General features: G+C 35.7%; 1 protein-coding gene across 3 annotated transcripts in view; it reads left to right on the forward strand.

Annotated features, from left to right (window-relative positions):
• Window positions 1-26824, forward strand: part of SENP6 (SUMO specific peptidase 6) — an 84685-nt gene that overhangs the window by 18444 nt on the left and 39417 nt on the right. The window contains exons 2-6 of one of the 3 annotated variants that reach the window (XM_075747533.1): window positions 3820-3913; window positions 10325-10388; window positions 11031-11173; window positions 17025-17126; window positions 21967-21987. In XM_075747533.1, the coding sequence (XP_075603648.1) occupies window positions 3820-3913; window positions 10325-10388; window positions 11031-11173; window positions 17025-17126; window positions 21967-21987 (424 nt within the window). The remainder of the gene's footprint in view (window positions 1-3819; window positions 3914-10324; window positions 10389-11030; window positions 11174-17024; window positions 17127-21966; window positions 21988-26824) is intronic. The other 2 variants (XM_075747535.1, XM_075747536.1) reach the window with 2 other exon arrangements.

Genomic DNA, 26824 nt, shown 5'->3' on the forward strand with positions numbered 1-26824 from the left:
TCCCCAGAGCCGCCTTTTCTCCAGGCTGAACAATCCCAACTCTCTCAGCCTGTCCTCACAGGAGAGGTGCTCCAGCCCTCTGATCAGCTTCGTGGCCCTCCTCTGGACTCACTCCAACAGCTCCATGTCTTTCTTGTACTGCAGACCCCAGAGCTGGATGCAGTACTGCAGGTGGGGTCTCACAAGAGTGGAGTAGAGGGGCAGGATCACCTCCCTCGACCTGCTGGTCAAGCTTCTCTTGATGCAGCCTAGGACATGGTTGGCTTTCTGGGCTGCAAGCGCACACTGCCGGTTCATGTTGAGCTTTTCATCAACCAGCACCCCCAAGTCCTTCTCCTTGGGGCTGCTTTCAATCCATTCCTTGCCCAGCCTGTAGTTTTGCCCTGACCCACATGCAGGACCTTGCACTTGGCCTTGTTGAACTTCATGCAGTTCACATGGGCCCACCTCTCCAGCCTGTCAAGGTCCCTCTGGATGGCATCCTTTCCCTCCAGCATGTTGACCACACCACACAGCTTGGTGTCATTGGCAAACTTGCTGAGGGTGCCCTCAATCCCGCTCTCCATGTCACTGACAAAGACGTTGAACAGTACTGGTCCCAGTACCAACCCCTGAGGAACGCCACTCGTCACTGTTCTCCACTTGGACGTTGAGCCGTTGACCACAACTCTTTAAGTGTGACCATCCAGCCATTTCCTTATCTACCTAGGGGTCTATCCATCCAATCCATGTCTCTTCATTTTAGAGACAAGGATGTCATGCGAGACAGTGTCAAATGCCTTGCACACGTCCAGGTAGATGATGTCAGTTGCCCTTCCTTTGTCCACCAATGCTGTAACCACATCATAGAAGGCCACCAAGATTTGCCCTCAGCGAAGCTGTGTTGGCTGTCACCAGTCACCCCCTTATTTTCCATGTGCCTGAGCACAGTCTCCAGGAGGGTCTGCTCCATGATCTTGCCAGGCACGGAGGTGAGACTGACCAGCCTGTAGTTCCCTGGGTCTTTCTTTTTTTTCCTTCTTCAAAATGGGGGTTATGTTTCCCCTTTTCCAGTCGGTGGGAACTTCGTCACACTGCCAGGACTTCTCAGATATGATGGAGAGTGGCCTGGCCACTTCATCCGCCAGTTCCCTTAGGACCCGTGGATGCATGTCATCAGGTCCCATGGACTTGTGCACCTTCAGGTTTCTTGAATCTGAACTTTTGTCTGAATGAGAAAAATAGAGAATGATAAAAAAGCTGATGGATTAAACCTGTAATAATAATGAGGCAGACAAATAAATTGATGAATAATTGCTTTGATGAATAACAGGCATAAGTCTTTCTTCAAACTAAGCAGAAAAGTTTCTGGAGTATCTACAGGGTCAGTAGACAACCAAGTTGTAAAAGGCAGCTTTGGAGAATATAAGGTCATAGCTGAAAACTGGAATTGCTTGCACTCACTTTGACAAGACTTACAGAGGTCTTCATGCCAGAATATTTCTTAAGAAGGAATGTGATAGAATATAGGACTCAAAATGAAACATCAGTGGAAGAAATTGCAGTACATTAAGCAAAAAATGCAAAAGGCAGCAGGATCAAATGGCATTCATCCAAGTGTTGTAAAAGGGATAAAGGACGTAATGACTGTAGCACGTTACTTGTTGGTCAGCATCATCTTTCTGCTACAGGTAAAAAGGTAACGAGTATGGTAGCAGCTTTTATAAAGGCAGTGGAGGTATTTGAGAAACTTTACATCAGTGAGCTTTGTGATCATCGAACCCAAATTCATAGAAGTGATAATGAAGACCAGAATTAATTTAATCATTCTGTCTGGAGAGTCCTTTACCCAAGGCTTTTGGAGAAGCTAAGTTGCCTCTGGATAAAATGGAAAGTTTCTTAAGAAACAACTGGCAACAGATGGAAAGAGAGGACAAAAATGGTTCATTTTGTTAGTAGGAGGAGTAACCCATTGAATTCCACAAGGTTCTGTGTTAATATAGCTGCACAGATATAAGGAAAAGGATTTGATAGGTGAAAAAATTTGTGGATGTTGCAAACTTTACTTGGGTTACTATAATGGCCAGTTATTTAAAGAAAATTGCAGATGCTCAGGTTTTGGGTTATGTGAGTTAAAATCATATATGAAATTCAGTGTAGGTAAATGCCAAGTAATCTAAGTGAACGAGAAGTAGGAAAGAGAATTTTTGTAGGTAATGATTGGCTCTGAACTGGTTCTTACCAATCATGAGTGAAAGATTGAATTATCTAGTACATAAAGATCAATGTAGTTCTCTATAGCAGTGAAAACAGCAAATCCATTGTTAAGACTTATTAGGAAAGGAGTAAAGAACACACCAAACATCATGCTGCTTCTGCAGAAATTCATGGCACATATGCATCTTGAATATTCCTCATAGTGTTGGTATCCTCATCTCAGAAAGGGTACAGTAGATGGGTTCAGAGATAGGCATTGAGAGTGATTTAAAGGCACAAAACAGCTTTTATCTGAGGAAAACTTAAAGAAACTCGGGGTTTTTCTCTTTTTTTGCCTGGGAAAAGGATGACTGTGAAAGAACACTATGCAATCATGAGTGAATAGGGAAGGATAACTTTTTACTGTCTTCCAAGTACAGGAACTGGAGAAATGGAGTACTAAGTAGGAGCAAAAGATGCTAGATTGAATCAGGACAAACAAAAGCAGATACTTATTAATGTAATCTATAATTAAGCTGAAGTACTATCTGCTGCAAGATGCTGTTGATTCTATAGAGTAGTGTTGATTAGAAAAAGCAAGCTGGAAGAAGAAAAAGGCTAGTAAAGGCTGTTAAACAAAAAATATCATCCATGACTCAGGAAGTCCTTGGTAGATGAAAGTAGCTGGAAGCAGAGGTTGAATATGCAATAAGTATTTTCGTGTGCTCTGTTTATACTTTACCCTAGACATCTGTTGTTGAGTGTGATTTTTTTTTTTCTTTTCTATCAAAACATAGAATTGCATTCATTATTTCTAAATGCATTTCCAACTATATAAAGAAAAACCTAGTAAGAAAGACTTGTATAAATTATAGCAAAACCAAAGCTGTTGCATAGTTTGTCATACAGAATTTGTGTGAGACAGCTCTTAGTCACAATAATTAGGGCCTGGGGTGAACAGTGCCTTGCTTTAATGAGTGCTGTTTCCATGCTCTGGAACTCCTTCACTTAAGAATACCCCCCACCATCATATTATATGAAAATGTCCATACTGTTGGATATTGCAGTAGATAAATCTGAAATTTGATGTAGTATGACTGTTCACAGTTTTACTTAGTTGATGCTAGCACTGAAATTTCAGTTAACATCAGATGTTAGTTCAGGTCAGTGTCAGATGTTGAATTAAAAAAAAAATAGCATTAAGTTGAAATTGTACTTGGGGCAGTTCAGCACTGTTGCTTTTGTATGGAAAAAATAAATATGTGCTTGGGTATTAGACATTGAAATAAAAGTGAGGACTCTTCATTTGGCATACAGTTCATATCAGAGAAGGAACCCTCAAATTTACAGGTGTCAGTAAAACTGTTGAAATCTTTGTAAAACTACTCATATCATCATTTTGAATAGCTTGCTAACTTATTGCATTAGTAATCAAGTTGTTGACAGATACTCACTTGTATTTATTTTAGGAAAATGTGTCACCACGGCATTCATGAACTTATTTTGTCAAATGATAGTTAAACATTGACATCAACAAAATAAATACTTGGGGGAAAATATATACATCTGGTTTACTCCTCTAGTTTGTGTTGATTAATAACTCAGCTTGAAATCAAGACTTATCTTAACTTGTTCTCATTTCAGCTTTGGATAGATCACAGTCCAAGAGAGATGGAGGTTTTAAAAATAATTGGAGCTTTGATCATGCAGAAGAAAGTGAAGGAGATGCAGAGAAAGAGTAAGGATGCTTTTATCTAGGCTATTGAAAGTATAAGTGTCTATAAATAAATACTTTTTTGTAATTTATTAATAAGAAACTATATAAATATCTTAAAATTTTCAGTGATTAAGAAAAATTGTTTCAAAGAAGTTACTTCAACTAGTATTGCCATATAAAAATGCATTAAATGTAAATTTAATTGTGAACATGGGGCTTACAACACAGGGCACAGTACATTTCTAAAGTGTTGCAGTTGTGTTTGGAGATACTCTGTAAGTCTAAGGAACACAGACAAGAAATATGTTAACATGCAAAGTAAGGAAATGGAAAGGTAGGGTATCCAAGTAGCTTCAACTTTTCCTTTTAGTGACAATGCTATTCGGTACTTCACAGTTATGATTAAGGCACTTCAGTAGTTGTAGGCCTACATTAAGTTAAACTGAATTTATGAGACTACAGGTTTTTCTCACTGGGTAGAGTTAAGGCTGTTTTGATTCCCTGTTGATTTATTTCTTTACTTAGTATGTTTGGATTGTGACTAAAACTTAAACCCTATGTGTGAAGTTTGAATACGTACTTTGCCCTTGTGATGTTTTATTGTTACTGTATGTTTTCTCCATATTAATGTATTTATGTCAAAAAAGACTAATGAATTGTTAAAAGAACAGCAAGTTTCATGCATGAAGAACGTATACTAGGTTTAGTTGTTCTTAGATATTTAGACAGTAGGACCTGCAAGTTTTAAAAAGAATACTATGATTCTCTAGTAAGGAGAAGCTGAATCCTGTGTTTAAGTACAAAAATAATTCTTACGTGAATTTGTATCTTGTAATACTCTGCCACATATTGTGTGTTGGAAGGGAGAGAGGAAAGTAGACACATAACCACTTAGTCTGCAGCAGCAGGCTATGCTATAATCTTAGAAAAACATTAAGAAATGTGATGTTTTAGTCATTAAAAAATGAGTTCAGGAGCTCATTGAAATGTGAGGTAAGCATTTTTGTCAAAACAGAAGATAAAACCGCTTTCTAAAAGGTTCTCAAACTATGGGCATTTTAGTTTTATAAAATTAAACTTGCTTTTTTTCTTAGCATTTTTATATCCATTTCTGGTCCACAAGTAATATGTTTTAAGTGTAGTTGCAGTACTTACAATGCAGTTTTTGTTTTTCTTGTCTTCAGAAATAAAAGTAACTCAGATTTGTAAACATAGCAGCTTTTTTCTTCTAGTAATTTACTGGTGTTTTCCATCTGTCTCCATCTGATGTTGACTTAAGAACACCAAGTGAGATGTGTGTAGTGTAGTGATGCTAAAAAAAAGTTTGAAAAACTGATTATGGAACATATGTTTTATACAATTGTATTGATTTTAAGATGGTATTTCTGAGTGATTTTTCATTCCTTTCAAATATTCTGTATGATAAATAGTTTTCCTGTAGCCAGCATTGAAATTTTATTACCTACTCACATCAGTAATTTGTTATTATATCTGTGAATTATCTAGAATCTTACCTGGAAGTATAGATAAAAGAGTAGCTGAAAATGGATTTAAACTGGAGATACTGCCTTTTTTGCTTACCCATCCTCCAATAGCATTTCAGGCAACTTCTCACTCCCTACAAACAACTATATGTTTTAAGCTGCCCACATACTCACTTTTGGTAACACCTAGGGGTTTTTTTTTGTCTTAATGGCATTGTAAACTTTGAGCATTTTGAAATAATTTGTGTGTTTTGCTTTTCTAATACATTTTTACTTTGTATAACAAAATACTGATAGAAGGGAATCTTTAAAAACAAATGACTTGACAGTAAATTGTTCTTTTCTTTCTGAATTCCCTTTACCCTTAGCAAAACATTTCAAAGATTAGCAGCTTTAGGTCATAGAATTGTTCCAGCATAAAGTTTTGTGTGTCCCCCAATATTTTGAGTATACTATGCAGTAAGTATGCATTTGGGCAATTTTTTAAAAAATGTCATTATTATTCACTATGGTATGCTGATATTTACTAGCAATGCTTGTAATTTACTGTGTTTCTGCCTGGGGAAAGCTGTAGATCTGAAACACGTCTGGATGCATCTCATGCTTGTTGTTGAGGCACTAGCATTTTGGTGTCTGACCTTACCACAGCTTTTTGCCCTCCTAATGGCAGACACACAATAAGTTTGTTTTGAACTGGCCCAAGAATAATGTTACAGCACTTAAAGGATTGGTCATATTCCTGTATTACCCCATGAGATCTGTGCTAATGTTGATGGTCAATACTGGATGTCATTTTGGATTATCTTTCCTCAGTGAGACGAACACAAAATATGTGGCTCATGACCTCCAACCAAAACAATTTTTTGAATAAGTAGATTATTTTAAAAGAAGTATGTTGTTTAACTTATTTGGGGAATTAAATGGGCTGAGTCATAATGGTAAGGTTTCAAGTAATGAACACAAAAAGAGTAAAGAACTTATGTAAACTGAAGAAGATTTGGAAAAATAAATGATCATTCAGCACAATATATACATTTTAAAATGCTGTTAGAGTTTATACTCAGCATGGAACTAGAGTTATGGAAATTCAAAATGGTGATTGACAAGTATCTTATCCCAAAGTAAATGCCTGAAGAAAATCTTCAGTCCACTTGAAAGAGTAAAAGTAGCATTTTTGATGATTTACAAGATTTGATCTACTGAAGATAGATAGCAAGTGACTTGAGATTTTTCTTGCTTTGTACTTGGAGATTGCACAGGAGAACAACCTTTATGTAGAACAATAGGAAAAAATAAAGACCAGTTGGTCAGCTGAACACAGTGAAACCTGTGTAGACCATCACAGAATAAATGATGGAAACAATGTGTATCTCATGTAGCAGAAGATGTGAAAGGATGGCAAACTTATGCAAACATGGCCAAAGTAATATATTCATTAAATTAATTGCTGAAATTAACATAAGATGCTTTCTAGTTTCACAGGTGATTGTTCTTGACGTGTCCTGCATAGTTTATATTTACTTCCTTTTTTAATAACCGGGTAAATATTTTTGAAATATGTCTCAATGTGCCCCACAGTGGTTTTGTAAACTGATGGGCCCAGTTTTCTCTTGGCTGTCATACTGGTTTTTTTAATAGTCTAGACTTTGGCCTTCCACTGAGATTTGTTCAATAATAGCCTTATAAAAAAACCTGAATACAAATAAATGGCTCTGTCTAATTTATTTGCATTATGGTATCCTTTCTTCACTAACATTTTCTTTCAAAAAGTTTTAATTTTTTCCTTTTATTTAGGGGGATAAACTGCTTGTTCCCTTGTATTCCTGACTGGAAAAGCAATAACTTTTTTTTTTAATTATTATTTCTGTTTAGCTTTATTTCAATATTTTTTTTCCTTTGTAGTCCTTTCCCCCAAAAAAGCACCCCATATTTATATAGATGTTTTATGCTTCTTTTGTGACCCTGTTAGTAAGGCACTATAGCCTTTAAATTGATAAAAACCTTTTTGTTCGGAGTCTCAGTTCTTAATTTTTAGCAGTTCTAGTTACAGTTATTTTTCACAGGATGGCATTGTGCATGAGTTGAATAATACCACTGCTTCTCTTGTGCCTCTGGTATCAGGGCTTTTTTTAATGTGCTGCCTACCACCATGTAATTTAAAATAAAGAATGTACACAGTGGGCTGTGAGAGGAAATACGTCACCCTCCTGTTTTTATATGTAAGAGTTTTCAGAAAGAAATTCCAATTACGTTTGAAATGTGACTGGATCACTCGGTAGTTGATAGAATTGTGCTTGCAGTTCATTGGAGTGTAACCTCAATGATCAACAGAGGTTTAAAGTTGGATTGCTTGTAGGTAGTAGTAAACATGGTTTATTAAACTGGGGTAGCTGACTAGCTATTGCATAGTTCTTGAAGTTTTTAAACATTAAACAAATGGTAAGTAATTAGAGATAAGTAAAGATAATTTTTTTTCAATTAATTGAAAAAAAATCAGAATTTTTTTGTTCAATGCCTAAATTTGAATGCATAATTATGAACTCCCCTTTGGAAAAAAACCCTGTTCACCTGAATTACTTCTATTTTTTTTCTTAATTTTAGTGAAGACCTAACTTTTATTTGTTACAAAATTTTAATTAAAGTATTGAAAAGTTAGAAATTATTGTTCTAATGTGAAAATCTCTCTCTCTGGTTCCTTGATTAAAAGTGACAAAGTGTGGAGGCATAGCCTCCTCTCAGCAAGACCACTGTGGTTTCATTTCAGTAGTGTTAAAATGTTATTGTCTGGTACGTAGGAGTGTGGTATAATGTGGGTTTTTTTCCTGTCTGTATAAATTGCATCTTTTAAGCAGGCAACTGTAAGCATGTGATACATGAGCAAATAGACATTACTCAGTTGCTATGTATTCTGCTCTCTGAAAAAACAGCCTTTCTGGTACTGATGCATATACTTTGCATTCCTTAAAATCTAAAAAAAATGGTTCTTTGAAAACATCCAATTCCCAAATAGTTTTCTGGTCATGTCATCTTAGTTGCATCATAAGAGTTCTTCTTGTTCAGTTAGATTTAAGGATTTTTTTCAGTATTTTGTTCATTTGTAATCTGTCAACCTTCTCTCTCACCTGCCGAAACACCCTTTGTTAAAATGGTTGCAGTATTGTGGCATCTCAAAGCTCTAAAAGTCTAGCTGCTGTACAAGGGCATTTTAAAAATTGTCATGATTTTTGTGGGACCTGGAGCTGAAGAATGAAAATGTGTCTAGCGATAAAATGATCTGGCTAGGTCAACACAGCAGGTGAATGCCAGAGCTGCAGGTACCATAGGTTGCTATTCATGTCTGTGCCGCAGTGTTTCATTGATTCTTTAAGATCTGGAAAGTTTCTGAAATGGTTAAACTCATTGTCTTCTGAAAAAGGGTTGAGAAAGCTCAGCGAGTCTCCCTTGAAAGAGTAATCTATCCTGAAAGAGAGTTTAAAAAACCTGTTACAGTATTTTACAAATCTATTATCCATGGATAGTCTGTACAGAAGTACAACAGTACTCTGTGACACTTTATATTGGAAATCAGTGATCATCCCCTGCACTGTTCTTTTTACCATTAAGCACCTAGAATTGTTGTGGTCTGTAAACAAAAGGAAAATAGTGCCACTGGCTAAATGTTGACATTTACATCATTCTTGCCACATCAAAACCAACTGGGTACACAATCTTATCTCCTAAACTTTTTGGGTCTGCAATTCTTTCACCCTATGAGTCAAGAACTTTTTTCTTTTATTCTATTTGATGTAGGGATGTCTGTATTACATAAGATGAAGGAATAAATTGTAACATGAAGGGGAATCTTGTGTGTGGAAGAAGTTTTTAGGAAATTGGGGTGGGGTGGGCAGAGTACTGAGTGGTTACCTTATGTATAAAGAGCTAAAGTCATTATGTATATTGCAGTCAACATGTCATACCTGCAGCTAAGAAATGTTTTCACCTTCACCTCCATCACTGTTTCTCTTCTGTAGCTGTTCATTGGACCTTCTGGCATAACTACTTGTATTCTTCAGTAATTTCTGCCTGAATGGTCTTAATCAAAATGCCCCAAAACCACGTCATCACGAGTTGGCTAAAACATTATTTTGTTACAGCCAAGAGAAGAGTAACCTTATCAGGATTGATGAGAAGCGTTTATCTGCAGGTTGCTTCTCCTGGAAGCAAGAGTGTGTTAGGCCAATCTAGCTGCTATCAGTATAAAATGTATGATTGGGGTTTTAATTTAAATACTTAAGGTTATTTGAGGATAATTGCCTATTACTGAAAAGAGTATGTTTTCACAGTGTCATGGGCTGGGTTTCTTTTTTTGTATCTTCCCCATTATAATTGTTGAAGATCACAGACATAGAAGTACTAAAGAAACACATTTTAATGAGCAGTTGAGCCAAATTGAATACACTATTTTTAGAAAGACATATTCTGGCAGTGATTGCCATGGGCTAAAATTTAGTAATATGTAAGTTCTTCTCCTAAAGCACTGTGAAGTTTGCAGTTTTAAACTACATACTTGAACATTGATATTCATGAGCAAACTAATACTATGTTTTATAGGTTAATTTAGTATTTGACTCAATTTACGCATAGGGTTGTATAGAATCTTTCATGTTGTCACTAACATTGCCTTAACAATATTGAAGGTTCAGTAGTATTCTCTATTTTGAATTCATAACATCCTTTTAATTTTACTTTTTGTGAAATAATGTATGCTTTAAGTTCAGGTTCACATGATGCAACTGGATCACTACCCTGCCCACTTTTTGTTCCTGTTATGTTAGGCATATATCAACCATGTGTATGTGATACATTGGAATTTAAGAGGGAAGGAAAAATGCCCTTTGTGTGCTTAAAATGTTTTGCTGGTGCTCTGTTGCATTACAATGTATCTACTTTTCTCTCCACACCTATCCAGTGAGGCAAATCTGCTCAGCATAGATGACAGTGATGGGCCTTTCAGTCCCCATGAAGAAAGAAAGGTAAGTACTCTGTTTATGCTGAAAAAGTATCTTTAAAGCTTGCTAGGTTCTCAAACAATGTGTTATAGTCTTCTGTGCGGTATTACAAAATGAAAGTTTATGTGTTGATGTAGCAAAATATGCACAAACTGTTTATCTGTCTACCCTTACTGGTTTTGTTTCTCTGTTCCTATAATCTTGTTGGTTTGTACAGTATTCTAAAAATTTGACCATAAATAACTAGTTTTAAGTGTAGACAATTATCATTAAAGGGATTATATTTTTAAATTAAAAATATTAATCATTATATACCATGATTACTTACTGTCAGATTCCCAATTTTGTATGCATATATGTGTGTGTGTATATTTATATAACAGGAGAAGATACATAGGCAAAAACCATGCTTTTTATGTTTTTTGATGTATACTGAAATAGCTTACTACTGCAAGGTGCTTCATAATACTTTGAAAATATTCATATTTTGTTTAGTAACATGCCTAGTGAGTAAGGGTGTAGATGGGGTGTATTTTACATAAAAATTGGTACAAAAGCAGTCTGAGAATGAAGCCAAAGTAACATTTATATAAATATTTTGCAATTTGTTTTTTCCTTTTAGCTTTTATATGAGTATTTTAATATATGTGAATTCTCATGTTACAGTCACTTCGTTGTCGGCCTGGAGCTGTCGGCACCAGTGGTGATTCCATAAAAACATATGCAAGGCGAGGCAAAGCTGGAAGCTTGAGACTTTTTAAAGGGAACTCAATTGGCCTCAACATGATGGGAAATAGCAAGAAACTGAGGTACTACATTTAGTTTTATATTTACTTGCCTACTTGTTCATTAATGTAAATCAATTCTAAATGAACAGAGCTAGATTGTTAAGGTCTTTCCTCTTCCAAAATGTTAAACAGCACATTAGTAAAATGCCAGAAGATAATTAAAGTAAAGCACTTAGTGGTATACTTGTCAGTGCCTTACCAACGTTGTCTGCATGTGCTGTAACTTCCTCTATACAGTGCTAGCAGGTAGAAGAATATTTCCCCATCAAGAATTTCATCTTTTCATGATGCTGAGTTGCCAAGGTTAAATCAGGATGTGTTTTCTGTTTTCCTTACTGCAAGATATCATTTGATTTAGAAGTCACGGACCATTCCTTTAAAGGATTCAGCAAATATCCATACTCCTACATGACAGCTTGAGATTGTCACTTGCATTTAGAGCTGACAGAAACAATGTTTAAGCATTCAGTGCTGTACTTGCTTGTTACTACGGTTCCTAGTTTGTAACAGACTGATCTCTTTATTTAGTGTACAATAAAAATTGATATGTTCACATACCTTTCTCTAGGAGTGTTTCATATTGCTAAAGTGCACTCAATTTGCTTACCTTTGTAGGAAGGAAAAGTTCGTAAGATAGCTAGCTATGGTTGGGCCAGTCATCTAATATCTAACTCATATGCAGCTGTATGAGGGATTGTCTTCATTCAGGATTGTCTTCATTCTTGCATGCTGATTCCTAGAGCATTGTCAGTTATTGGGACCTTCTTATCACAGAATCACTTGAGGAAATCCTTGAAGTTCTATGTGATGTGTGTCCTCTCCTGCTGTTCTGATCTTTGAGCCTGATGTGCAGGGAACAAATCCAGAATTTCCAGTCTGGGCTGGTGGTCCATGGGTTTGATAGAGTAGAACGAATACGAGAGTTGTACATACTTCAGTCAAAATAAGGACTCTTCTTGCCTTTATGTTGTACTTGTAACCTATTCCCACATATTAATCTATCTTCTTGAATTTCAAAACCTAGATGACCCTTTACCCACTGCCTTAACCAAATGTGATACATACTGCTCTAATTTAGTTTTTCTGTAGCTGGTCTGGATGGTCTTAAATTCATGGATGCTCTTAAATAAAAAACCAACCAACCAACCCAAAACAAAACTAACCCCCACAGATCCTGATTTTCTGATAAAATAAGACCTCTTATGAACATTTTCTTGTTAGGGACTATGGCTGTAAGGACCACATAAAAATAGTTTAGCTTATTAGGTGAATGAAGGATATTCTTATGCTGCATTCTTTTTTTTTAGTGGCTTAGTTTTGACAAAGAGCAGTGGAACTTTCAGTGATGAGTAAAATTCTGCACTTGTAATAGTTCAAGTTATTGTTATTATGACCAACATGCCACTGTATAGGGGATTGTTTGGGTATATGTAATGTATGTTTGGAACAGTAACTGCAGGATATGAAGTATTATATACTAGTTTATTCTGAATAAGCTTAAGTGTCTGTCTTTAATACTTTATTTACATTGTATTAAGTTTTCAATAACGAACTTGTCTGAAGAGTCATGATTTCTGGCTAAATTTTTATTAATGAAGACAAAGGCATGTAGACTTATATAAAAGTATTAATCTCTCCCGTTCCATCACTGCTTAAAAATTGACCTCTGCCCATAGCATTTTGGTGTATAAGGTTTGTTTGTATAAACCTAAAGCAAAATTGGTGCCTTCCTAATGTCCGATGAAATACAAAAACAAACATTGTATTCTCTCCATGATGTTTCAGACCTGATCAGAGGAGATCCACAGATCAGACATGATCAGACACGTAAAGAGAAAGATTTCACTGAGCTTTTTGTAAGAGTGCATCTACATTTTTCCCTCCCTTCCTTTGATGGGAATACAGACAACGTCTTGGTTTCTGCGATAGGCTAACAGGATGTTATTTGGAACTTAAAAGCTTTTTTAAAACAAAATAGATTTAATAATGGCAGGGTTTTTTTGTTACAGGTTAAAAGTTGTGTCATTGCACAGGGGTCTCATTTTTCCACACATTCAAGCACTTCCTTGGCAGCTCTTGCTAACTCTGAACGTGGGTACTTCCATCCCTTTTTTTTAATTCTTTTTACATTTGTAAAAACTTGCATAGTATTTCATTATCCTTGATTTATGCTATGCAAATGATTTTTTGTGTTTCAGTCTTTAATTTTTAGTACACACAGCGGATTTATAAGATTATATCCAGGTTTCTGTCTTGCTGTTGTTCAGATTGGCCAGTTCTCATGGAATCATCCAGTTTACTTCCATTCTTTAGGATTCTGTTCTTGAACATAGACATAAAGATAAAAATGCCTGCTATAAATCTGTCAGGACTTCTTTGCTCTGTTTTAGTAGTGAAGAAGCCTGTGCATGTACATTATATTTGTTGCTTGTTTTGAGTACACGTAACCATTTAAAATACGATTCCTCTAATCCTTTGGAAACTAGAATTTTCTTCTGCCTGGCTGTAGGATTTGTAGTGAAATCCAGCCTTACTATGTAATTTTTCTCTCTTTTCTATTAAAGCAGTCATACTTGACTGTGTATGTGTGTGTTTTTAAGTTCCAGAAAGGTATGTGGGTTTTATTTTGTTTTTAAGGTAAATAATTGCTGAGGGTTTTTTAGACAGTCTAAACATTTAGTTGAGACAGTCTGTTACTTGGATTGGGACTGCCTTCTATTGACAAATGCTACATTATAAACCTAAGACCTGGTATGATTTATGAAATTCAAAAAAAAAAAAGTAAAATCTGTTGCATGTTTGTTACCTTACTTAAAGGTCACATCATCTACTTTGAAAGCAGGCATCCACCTTCTGACTAGTACTGAGCTGCATGCTGAATATAACTGGAAAATACAAGTCTCTACCTTCTTCTTAATAAACTGCCATTATTGAAGGAATTTAATGGGGAGTAATGGATGTGCATAGGCCACAGTGACTGCCGTAAACACTGAATGTTTCATTTAAAGTTCTAAGTGAACCTGCTTTAGCAAGGGGGGGTTGGACTAGATGATCTCCAGAGGTCTCTTCCAACCCCTACTGTTCTGTGATTCTGTGAAAACTAACGCTACCAACATTATTTAACACCTTTTCAGATTTTGGTCACTAAGTCTGCTTGGAAATGTGATTATGCTATAAGTGATTATCTTGATTTAATACCTTAATTGTGTGATAGGGTTTTATCTTTCATAACACATGTATCACAGCAAAAGCCCCAAATCAGTAAAGGTTTGTTACCCTAGTCACTGTCTGTAGTGAAGATTGGTAGTGTGTTCACTTTGACATTGCAGCATGGAAGGTTCTGAAGGTTGATCATGCAATTAAGCTACTAGATGAAGCATGAGAAGATCAGATACTTGAGATTCTTGAGCTGTTCATTGTGATTTTTATGACAAAGTTGAAGTCTCTTTTTGCACCTTGTCTGCAGAATAGGGATTAAAACCTTTTCAGATTGGTGGGTCTTGTCTCAGATTAGCGTTATTGTAGTACAATATTCCCTAAAATTCAGGGAATGAGTGGCAGGATACATCGTTAATATATTTTAAGTTCTTTGAGACTTCTAGAACGTTTGTTCTTTCAAGGAACTTTCTAACCATTACATCACCCTGGTTTTAGTGTTGTATGTTAGTTTTCTTGAAACTGTGCTGAAACTTGCAAACGCAGATTTCAGTTCAGATGTGCCCATTTTGCAACTTGCTAGAACTTCATGTTTATGTTTTCTGGTGATTCTGTCTGCACTGGGTATGTTCTATTCAAAGAACAGGATTATAGAGCAGATTGTATTTTACAGCTGTCCGACTTGGAAGCATATCTGACACCATATGAACCATTTAAGTGTGCCATCTAGAACAGTCTGCTTTGACTCAAATCTGATCACCCAGCAAGCTGCAATACTCTATTCCAGCACCTACTGGAGTTTCTCACTACTTGAGTGTGAGGCAGAAAGCAGAAGCACTGCTTTGCTACAGGGGCACAAGACTTAAAGTTTCCCAATCTGATAGTTTGGCAAAACTCGGTTTCAACAAGTAAAATGGTAAAATGTGAGATAGATGTGGTTATAGACTTGCTTGTTTGTTTAAACTCCTTAAGTCTTAAGCATTTGAGAAGGCATTCTTGCACTCTGCTTGTGTTTTCTTTCCTAGTATCCCTTTCAAAGACATTAAACTGGAAGCCAGAGAGCATTTCGGACACCCTAAAGTATTTAGGGCATGTAGCTGTCAGCTTTTTATTTCTCAGGTGACAACATTAAACAGAAGGTTGACTGTAAATTAGTCTGGATGATGACTGACCAGCTGGAGTTGTATAGTCTTGATTTGGAAGCATGTGGGATGAGTGTGTTTGCTTTCAAGAGGTTGGTGATCGAATGGGTTGCTGTTAAGTTAGTTCTGAGGAAGTTGAACTGTTAACTCAGAACATTTATGATGCTTCTAAACTTCATATTCTAGAAAAGACAGTTTTACCATTTGGTTGGCTTTGATAGGTCTTGTTCCGTTATGTTCACAATCAGTCCGATCGTAACAGTCATCTTAGGATCAGTCAGAAATGCTCTGAACACTTCTAATACTGACTTATGATACTCGATATAAGGCTCCCAAAAGGATTTGTAGTGCTAAACTGAAAAGAAATTTAAAAAGCAAGCTAGCGTTTTGCTTGCTTTCATCTTTTGGGGGAATGTAAAGGAAGGATTAGGAATTAGTTGCCAGCTTTTGGGGAAATTCTGGTACTTCTGTTTTTTTCATTGGTCGTAACAGAACAAACAGCAGGAGCAAAACTTCTGCTGAATAATATTTCTGAGAAATATTTTGAATCAATCAGAATGCTTTTTCACATCATTTTAGTTAGTGCAATTAAAATTTCCAGGCAATTTTACAAGCAAAATTTAAGTGTTGTATTTCCATAATTTGAAACACTTTGCATTATCAACATGCTCTCTGTTAAAAGTTGCATGGTTTTTTTACATTTCAAATGTAGTACTGTGTGTCCTGTCACAGAAACATGCAGGATGATCGTTAGGGTCTAACGGTCTTTGAAGGAGTACTATATTATTGATCTACTGTATCTTTATATCAGCTTTTACTAGAGACGATAATGGGAAGTAATCTTCTGTCCAGAATTAATTGTTTTACATAACAATGAGATTAAAGTGTCAAAAGGCAACAAATGAAGAAACCAAAGAAATGCTCAAAGACATTGATGAATATAGTATCTCTGTGCAGAGTCCTGCTGAGATATTTAGAATCATAGAATGGTTTTGAGCACTTGAGAATCTTTTGGGTTTTTTTGAGATGTGTTGTGTTGTTTCAGTTACCAGCCATCTTACATCTATAAATTTGCTGCATTTATTTTCCCTTATGAGTAATGAGTGAAATTCCTGAATGTGCAATTCAGTCTGTTCACATTATGCCCTTTAAGTCATATTAAAGAAATTTATATTATGCCTTAATAAAATGTATAGATGGAAGTATAAAATTATTATAAGTGGCTATAATTTGTTAAAAAAAGGCAGTGTCTTTTTGCAATGACAGTGTTAAGTAAAGGAGAACTGGTTCACAGTGTTTTGGATGGTGATAAAATTTTAAAAGATCTTTAACTTTCCTTCCAGGAAAAGAAATAAGATTGTGTATATTCTTATTTGTGTATTTTATTCTAGGACTGAATGTGTTTATGCCTGTCAGAGGATCCTAACAAGTTGTATTATTGATTCAGAAATACTTTGTTGATTTTTGGTTTTGTATGGCTGTTACTGTAGAAGCAGGACACCACAATTTTTAGCTAAGACAATATGCAAATACACCAGAGTCTTTTCTTAAACCATTTTTCTGTTTGTTTGCAGTGAAAATGCTCAGAATATGTCTTGTCCTGTAACTGTGGTACATGGTAGACGTTTTCACCATGCGCATGCACAGACAGCAGTAGTAAAAACAGCAGCCCAAAGGTAAGACTACTTTTGTTTCTCTGGATGTTCCCATTGTAAAAAGTCCTTTCTGGTTTTGTATGTTGTGGTTTTCCTTATGCTGTGAAGAGTTTTAAGGAAACATAAGTAATTACATGGTGCATTCTTGATGATGAGCTTTGATCTTAATTACTAAAATTTCATTAAACTTAACATTTAGGACTTATTATTATATAATCTTAGAATTTACTAATTTTAAATCACACTATGACATATATCCAGTAGGAGAGCACCTGCTAATGTAAATATATTTAGAAAATACTTTGAAATGGACAAACATAGTATGCAGTAGAAATTTACATAACTGACAATATGATCATCAGATATGAATTCACCAGCTTCTATAGGATCCATCTGAAGATTAAGTTATAGATATATTGATCATATGTAGTCTTTAAATAAGACATATAAACTGGGACATCTCACAGATGCAAGGTTTTGCATTTATATAAATATCTGTTAGAATGGATGACTGGAAACTGGGGAATCTTACTCAGCTATGCTAAATTAAGCTTCATTGTTTTGAAAACTTAAAACTACATCAGACTTCTAGAACTTGTGGGGTTTTATAAATTTTTTTTGCAGGCTTTTCACACCCAATGTGTGTCAAATGTATGAGCTAACCATTGCTTTAATGAATTTTCTTTCAAAATTTATCCTTTCAGAGCTCTTTTTATCTATAAGTTTTTTGAATTTATACCAGCCCACATGATTGCTTCAGTCTGTCAGCATTTTGAAGCATCCTTCTTCGGCTCCCTTTTTTCCTGTCTGTTTTTTGTGTAGATTTTTTGGGGTGTGGGATCATATGTAGGCATCATCCTCCTTTTCATCCCACTTCCCTCACTTTCATTTGCTATCTTCAGAAAAACAAAGCCCATATACTAATGAGAATGAATGATGTGATCCAAATGTGTATTAGGGTAAACTGGCATTGAAGAAACAGACTGAAAAATGGATTTTGCAGTCCTGTCCCTGAGGACCTACACCATTGTTGTGTCCTTCCATTTCAAACTGTGTTATCATTTGTGAATGGAAAATAGCACGGACATTTCCTTCCCTTTAGTAATAGCAGATGCAGTAGTAGACATCTCCGTTTTCTTTATGTTTCTTCCCATCGTTGCAAGGCGGGGATGACTAAGCAGGAACTTTTTCCACAAATGAAACTAAAAGATGAAATTCATGTTTTCAGGGTGGTTTATGCTGAACCACCTGTGCTCTGTTCTTCTTACATGCAGTCCTTTTTAGAATATTTTTGTTCAGTGTTCCAGTGAGGAAAACATGGGGTATGTCTAAGCATTCATGCCCTTATCTTTCACTTTTTTTTTGTAATTCTAAGGGATAAAATCTTGATCTGCAGTGCTAATTAAAATTATTTGAAGTAAGCAAAATCATGCGAGACTGCTTTTTCTTGGATCTCTGAATATTGACCTTAATAATATTAGTGTACTTGATTAAGCTTTGTTGTAAGATGACTCTGAAACAGCCAGTCAGCATGGATTCATCTTACCTACTTAAGTGCTGTAGGCTTTTTTCAGCATGCAGGAGTCCACTCTAGAGATTCTTAATCTTGAGGGGGTGTTAGACTTGCCTGCTTGCATTTCTCACCTATGGGACTTGCTTCTTTATAAACCTACAATGTAGTGTGTGGGGGGGGGGAAGTAGCAACTTCATATGTGTGACACACAAAAAGAAAACTAATGCGTAATATAGGCAAGCTGAATATTGCATGAAGTAATTGGATAGTAGTCATCTTGAATGTTTCTAAATACGTTTTCTTTTAGGGTTGTTTTTTAGTTCATTTACATTAACAGACAATTAACTATTAGACTAAGAATATTTTAGGAGTTTCAAAGGCAGGAAACAGTCATAACAATTCCAAGCAATGTTTTGGTACTGGAGGATGTCAGAACCAGCATGATCTAATTGACTGAGGGTGAGCTTTACAGAGGAACTGTGCAAAGGATATTTAATTCCAGTATCTTTTGCCAGTTGACTCAACTAACTACTTTTTAAAAGCTTCTAAATCTATTTCGGAGTTATGGGATTGAAAAATGTATCGAACATGGCCTCCTGTCACACTATATTTTTTTTACTTAAAAAAGAAGGGGGACTTGTTCATAGGAAAATGAAGGTTTATGAATGAGGAGACAATAGTTCTTAGAAAAAAAATAACTAAAATAGCACTATTTAAGACTGTTCATAATACAAAATTCCAGTGCATATAAAGTGGGTAAGTTGGGTTTTTGTCATATATTTTTAGTTGTTTGTGATTTTTTTATATCTTTTTTTACTGGTTTTTATTAACATTAGACAACAGTTGAATTTAAAAGTAAATTCTGATGGTGTCTCCTCCGAAAGGAGTATATGCAGAAAATGTGAGTGGCAAACCAAGAATAAAATTCTAGTTATATATCAAGGCAAAGAAAAACTGGTAGCACAGAAATTGAGTTCTAAGGTGTTGGGGTTTTTTTCCTATACTAATTTACAAGCAACATGAAGTTGTGTTCTTTTACAGTGTTTGCATTTATCGAATTGTTTTACAGTATGGTGATCAGTAACAACATGGGGAAAATCATTTTAACTAACCCAACATATTGTTCTTAAATCTATAGTGGATTATTGAAAGGATAACCAAAAATAAAAACATGATTAAATTAGTTCTGATCAGACTGAGTCTCTGCCACTGATGTTACAGATTCTGTTATTTATACTGGGTTCTTGGAGTGGGGGTGGTGTCACATGGGGCAGCTAATTATGAAACTCAGTTGTAATCTCTATAGAGTTGAATTTGGAGCTTGTGATGTGTACTGTATGTCTTTTTCTCCAACTTTTTTTGCACATGCATGTTAATTTAAATTCTGTCTGAATATCTGTTGCACTCATATTTAAAATATAAGTTTCCAGTACAACAAAATTGGGTGTTTCAAAATAATATTTTGATAAGTAGTATTCATGTTTTTTCTAGTGGAATCCAGGGATGAAATGAAAATTTGTTTGCTTCTGATACAGCAGATTTTCAGACACAGTTTAGCCTACTGTTGTAGTTGCTTCGAACTATTTTGCTTCATTTAATGGATGCATAGTTCTATCTTATGCTATTGACTGACTGTTCTCTAAGATTTGGCATCGGAGTAGCATGTATGCACAGCATGTCTAACAAATCTTATGCATGAGCTGCATGAAGCAATTTGTAGGGACACTGCTCATTATAATTCCTGGATCTGTCCAGGATTCTCATTTCTTAATCTTTCTGAGATGTAAAAATGAGAATTCTCTTAAATGTATTACATTAATACGAGATTTTGAAAGAAGCAAGTGAGGCATCTAATGTAATCACAATGTACAGTATCAGGCATTCTGGAGTTTTTTTTCCTGCCTTAAGTTTTCTTAACATTAAAATTTACAATTCTTAACAGTGTGACTCTTTATAACACCTGTAAACAGTTAATCCGAGTTACATATTAACTGTGCCAAGGATACAAAGATACTAGATATGGGTCCATATGGACATGGCTTGGATCTGACTGGATTTATAAACTCAGATATGACCTGCACAAAACCAGTGTTTATTGTTTGTAAAGGCTAGCTCCAGTTGGAAGCAATTTTTTCCCACTTTCATGCAGCGTTGACTGATCACCCCCACCCCAGTCTGAGTTGCAGCGGTCATACTCAGTTTTGTATTCCTTTTACTTCCCAGAACCCAGAGCACTGTGGAGATTGAATGTGTTTTCATACTGCACTCTGTAGGATCATCAGGATTACCTTCTTACCTGGTTTACTTTCGATCCTACCATTCCTCTGGGTAACAAAGAGTTAGAGAGAATGTGCTCTGTTCTTGTGAATGTTCTGTTTGTCAAAAGGAAAGGCAAATGAGTTTATATTGCTCTGTAGTATTATTACTCTGTTTAATTTGACTGAAGTAAAACAGGAAACAGTTTGAATTTGTTCTGGTTTAGAATAGTGTTAGTGTAAAGCATATATGATAGAAGTTTGTTAGGCTTTTGCTATTTGGGAGGAACAGCCATGTAGATTAAAAGCTTACAGCATTCTACATTGCAAGTTTTGAAAAGGCAGGACAGATAAAGATACTGTTTTCAAGTTGCCTTTGTGCTTAGTTAGATCTATTTTTATATCGGTCTTGGTATACAAAGGACTTGAGTTGTGGGCACCAGCTATGTTCATTGATGTTAAAGGAGACGCTTCTGAAACTAGTTGCCCTAATTCTTAAATATTTTTGGAGATTCTTTTTAGCCAAAACCTCAGGAGGAGGCTGGTTGCTTCTTTTTATCCTGCTCTATCCAGTAGCTGGTTTCATGTGGTTTCCTAAATATTATAGTGCTTTCTAATTTACTTTTTTCTCAGTTTAAACACTTAGATATTTTTGAATAGCTGGAAACAAGGCGTTACATAAATTTGTTTTATCTTCTTTTGCATGGCGATTGGGAGTTGGAAATGAGGCTTGATCTTAATTCATGTATTAGGATTCTGTCATGTCAGGTTCTACATCACGGTGAATTAAGTGAGATGACCAAGTTGAGTTCAGAATTAATCAAGTTTTACACGTTAAAAAAGAGGCAAGACAATGTTGTATTTAGGCCACTGACCATTGCTGTCTGTGAAGTAACATTTGTTTGTGTGTTTATAATTACTGTTACAAAAATATTGTGAAAAATAATGATAATGCTAATTTTAAAACTAGTCCAGTGAGTGCAAGAGGCAATGAAACAGTTATAGTTTATATTTAATAACTTTTGAATTGAATGATGTGCAACACATATGGGGCTTTGCATCTTATATATTTTTTTCTTTTTCATATTTTAAGCAATCTGGACCGAAAGGAAAGGTAAGCTTACTGTTGATGAAATGAGCATGGCAATAAGCATTAAGAAAATGAACTTTGTGCTTTGTCGATGCTAGTTAAAGAATATTCAATCCAGTCAATCATATCTGCTCATGTGTGAGGGGGGTTGGTTGGTTTTGTTCTGGTTTTGTGGTTCACTTACTCCCTTTTACCAAAAAAGGACCTTTACATCCATGTCTAAATAATGCCATGTTAGTGTGAACTTTGAGTACATTTTCACTGGAAATTTATCTATCTGTTTATATATCCAATGTGAAAATAGAAAAATTTTAACTTTATCTGGAAGAATAAGAAGAATTCACTGCTAATACTTTTTGTAGAGCAGCAAACTTTGTTTAACAGAATGGTTCTGAAGCATATCTTAGTAGGGTGTTTCACAGCCTTTGCTATATCATCTCAGTTTGATTTGAATGGCATTAAAGCTTTTTATTGCATTACTGTGAACATCCTGTTCATGAAGTGTATATGTTAAAGCAGTTAACAGAAAATGTGTAGCAGTATCAGGCACACTGTGAAGCTCATTTCTCACTCATTTTGCATCTGTTTTACTACTGTTAATATTTTGTTAGCAATATGAAATGCCATACATTTGTTTTTCTTTCTAGTTATATTAAATTTATATGTTAGTGTAAATGTTTTGTTGATAGTAATGAATTTATTGAGTTTTTGTAAATATCCTATCTGTGGGTGGGTTTTGGCAATATATGCGTGATATCAGGTTGAATTGTTTAAACAGTATATATAATGTTTAACCAATAATGATATAAATAACACAGAAATCTAGTGTAGACCTGTTCTTTGTGAATTCAGGATTTTTTAAATTTATTTCAAATTCAGTAGTAAAATTGAGCCTTTTTGTTTTACTGCCTTTTGTTATTTCTTAAAAGAAATACCAGAGAGATACCCACCAGTTAGTTTTGGCCCTCTGAGAAGGGATTTGGTCGTCCTCTCGCTGCCTGGGGTTTGCGTTCATGTATTTTTTTCCTGTTTTTCTTTGTGCTGCATTTATGTTCCTAGCCATTCAGCTATTAATGTTTTTATTTTGGTACTGTATGTGATGGGAAGACTAGGGTTGGGTTGCGTGCTGGTGCTTTTCATTTTCCCTTGGGAACACTTGCCGCTTCATAATCCAGTACTATTGGATATGTTCTTTTTTTCTTCCCTGCTTTTTGGTGCTTTCCTAGCAGAGGAAGATGGTTTAGGCAGGAACTACTAAATTTAGTTTTAATAATTATCATCATGATAAGTGCAGCTGCAACTCCTGGCTTTCTGGGCCAAATGGGGCTGCTGACCTGTATACTAAAAACCCAACTCCCTGTGCGGCTCCATCTCTCTTTCAGCTTTTGACTTTTGTACTCTACTTTTCCTGTAAGACACACTGAAGGTAAATCTCACCTCAGCAGCTTGATGCTTCCTGTCTTATTGTGCTTTACTCTGGTTTTGTGTAATGACGTAGAAACCATCAGGCTGCCTGCAGTGGTGTACCTCCAAGTTGCAGTGTACAGAGGCAGCGTGAGGAAAGGCGGAATAACGCAGCCTCCCAGAGAGCTAGGCTGTGCATTAAACACAGCTCTTGTGCAAGCTGACACCTCAACAAAGTTAGGAGTTGGTGCAGCCTTGCACGTACATGGTATTTTTTATGTGACTCATAACAGATTGTGGGTAGTTTTGAAAGCTCTGATCTAAGACAGCGTTATATCCTAAATTCCCAGATCCAGATGTTTCTTTAGGTTTATTGCTTTCTGGCACAGACAGAAATTGTCCCTGCCCTGCCCTTGCCCCCCGACCCCCCCTCCCCCCCTTTTTTTTTCCCCTTAGAGAAGAAATTTTAGATGAAAATTTCACTTTGGCTGGAGGGTGTTGCAGAGGTCTGTCTGCCAGCCCAAGGTGAAGCTCTAGTAAGGTCTAATTCCATCAACAAAGGAATATGGCAGTAATCTTGAATGTGTGCTGAAAATACTAAATCAGTGACACCATTCTGTCTGGGGAAAACATGTTTAGTCAAGAATGCTGTGCCATTTAGCTATTAAAATGTGTCAGAAGTTCAGGACTCTCCACAGTCCAGATTACCTCAGTATTTTTGTCACATCTGTTGCAGGAAGAGCCTGATCTTTTTTTGGTCTTGTAATTAATGTTTTGCTGTTTGATACTTTACTACTTCTTGAGGTTGTTTTTATCAAATACTGGTCTACCTTACTTGTACTTAAAGGTGTTAAAATAAAAACTGCTTATAATGGATAGGATGCTTAAAATGATTTAATCTCTGAGCATCGAGCCTAGTTCTTCAACCAAAATCTAAATCTCATAAGAAGTATTTTTAGGAAACAGGCAAAAAAATTTGTGTATTTTTAATATTTGCTAGGATGGCAGGAACAGCAATCAATATTGTATTTCTTGTTTTCTTCTATTAGACACAGTGTGTAGATAGTCTTGCATCTTGATCTGTTTAGTTGTTTGATTCTTTGTTTATCACTTTTGAAACAGGAGACTATTAGTTTAAGTTAGGCTTTAACAGCAAGAAGACATTTGTTTTGAAGTACTTTACATTTTTTAATGTGTTATAACATTTTTTTTCTTTTCCAAACAGTCTTTTAAAAGATGTGTCATGTTTGATTTAAAAAAAACCCCACTAGTTTCCATTCCATTTCTGCACTCACACATAATTAAACCTCTCAGTGTACCAAGTACTTTACCGGAGAAGGTATTGATGGATCTGCAGCTGTTCAAATGGCAAAAACCATCATGCTGAGGGGAGGGGCTTTGTTTTGTCATCTGTAAAAACTTTGTGGTGGTGGTCTCTGCCTTTTGGGAGAGGTCAGGATAGGAAACTGGCAGAAGGTGCTTCAAGTTGCTGCCCTCTTGTGGGAGGGCTGTTACTGACTCCAAGAAAGCAATTTTTTTTTCAGATGAAATCTACAATTAAGTAGTGTTTAAAATTGTCTTTGCTTTTGTTTCTAACTCAAAGCAACTTCAAACCTGACCTTGATTTGCTGAGCAAGTAAAACTGTTGGGAAGCCTCAGTTGACTTGGAGCTGTTTTTCATAACTTAGGTTTGGGTGTTACTGGTTCATTATGAGCATACGAGTAAAGGTCTTATGTTGTGGGAGAAGAGAGATAATCGCTTTTTCTGGCCCTTGCATATTCTTGCAAGTGGTTATATATTTAATCAGTATCGAGTCTATGCTGATAACACAAAATTCAGACAAGGTAAACAATGCTATTGTCAAAAAATCACTGAGCAATACATGGTGATTAATTTATTATCTTAAAAAAATAACTATGTTGCATGTAAAAATGTAATATAAACCTGTACAATTTTTAGAAGAAAAATCATAACTTACAAATGTCCAGAGACCTTGAATTGTCAAACTAATTTTTAAAAGAAATTTTAGTTTTCTAAATCTACCATATTGTTTTCATTGCTTTCAGTTAAATGTCAAAGTTTCAATATTATTTCTCTTAAATATCAATTTTTTTATATTTAAAACATTAGTCAGAAAATAATTTTTCTAAGAGTGTTTATGTTCAAAACAAGACTTATTGTTACGAAATACTACTGGTAGATAATTATAAGGTGTGTCAGACAACAGCTCACACATCCTTACTGCAAAGTTTATATTTTTAACTCTCCTATAATGATGTTACAGGGTTTTTTCTACCCTTTAGAATGTTATAATTGGGTTTGGTAGTAACAGCTTCTCATTATGTAATGATTAGTTTGAGCTCTACCTTATATTTCCACCAATTCTTCCTTTAAAGTAATCCCTTGTGATTTGAATTTTTAAAGAAAATGTTCAAAAAAAAAATTACACAATTTATGAACAAATATTCATGTTGAGTTTCTGATTTTGGTTCTAGTGTGTGTGTGTGCAGGCATTAAAAATAAAACTTGGGGGAGGGAGCACGATTATTTCAGAAACATGTTTGACACAATCAGTAACAAATAAGCTACTTAATCTGTTATCTGTGATGTGCTTGTGGGCACTCATGGGAAAGTACTATGACGTCTCTACATTCTGTGTTGCAATCCAGCCACGCTTGTTTCTCAGTCCTTCTTTCTGCCTGAGTTTTCCTGCACGCGGCAGCCCCTCAACACAATAAAACATGTTTGTGTTTAGTAGTGAGCTAATACATTTAGGCGGCCAGATGTGGTAAGAAGTATCCCAAAGGGCATTGTAGATTAATTTTGTTCCAAAAATGTCAGTTAATAATAAAATATGGGAAAACCCTGAGAAATATTACCTAGAAATGCAGAAAACTAAGAGGTCTTACAATTCAATACATTAGGAAATGCTGTGCTGAAAGAAATAAAAGCTTAGGCCTAGTGCAGAAGTCTGCTTCAGCCATAGCCAAATTTTTGTCAGGTGGGTCCTCAAAATTTAGCTGTTAGTTTGAAATGTTACTGCCTACAGCTGTTCTCTTTGCCCCCTTGCTGTTGATTAATGTCCTTGTAATCAGAGGTAACAGTATGGGGATGCGTGTGACCTATTTGCAGCCCAGTGCACTGGCTTAACTTGCCAATAAAAACAGTTTCTGCTGCAGTTGTTGGCAAGGCCTCCTTTGTTTTCAGGTGCATGCCATCTTCTGTTATAACAGGAACTGTTATCTACAGCTGCAGAGCAGGGTGAGACAGCTGAGAAATAGAACTGCCACAAACAGTAACTGAGATGCAGTGAGCTTCAGGAATCTTAATTTGGTAGTAGCATGATTTGACATGTTTGTGTGTAAACTGAAAATGTCTTTCAGGAGTCTCAAAAAAATCTTACAACAATGATTTATATTGCAGTAATTTGCACAAAAAGCATGTGATATGTATGTT

The sequence above is a fragment of the Balearica regulorum genome, chromosome 3, assembly GCF_011004875.1.
Source record: "Balearica regulorum gibbericeps isolate bBalReg1 chromosome 3, bBalReg1.pri, whole genome shotgun sequence".
NCBI classification, from domain to species: Eukaryota; Metazoa; Chordata; class Aves; order Gruiformes; family Gruidae; genus Balearica; species Balearica regulorum.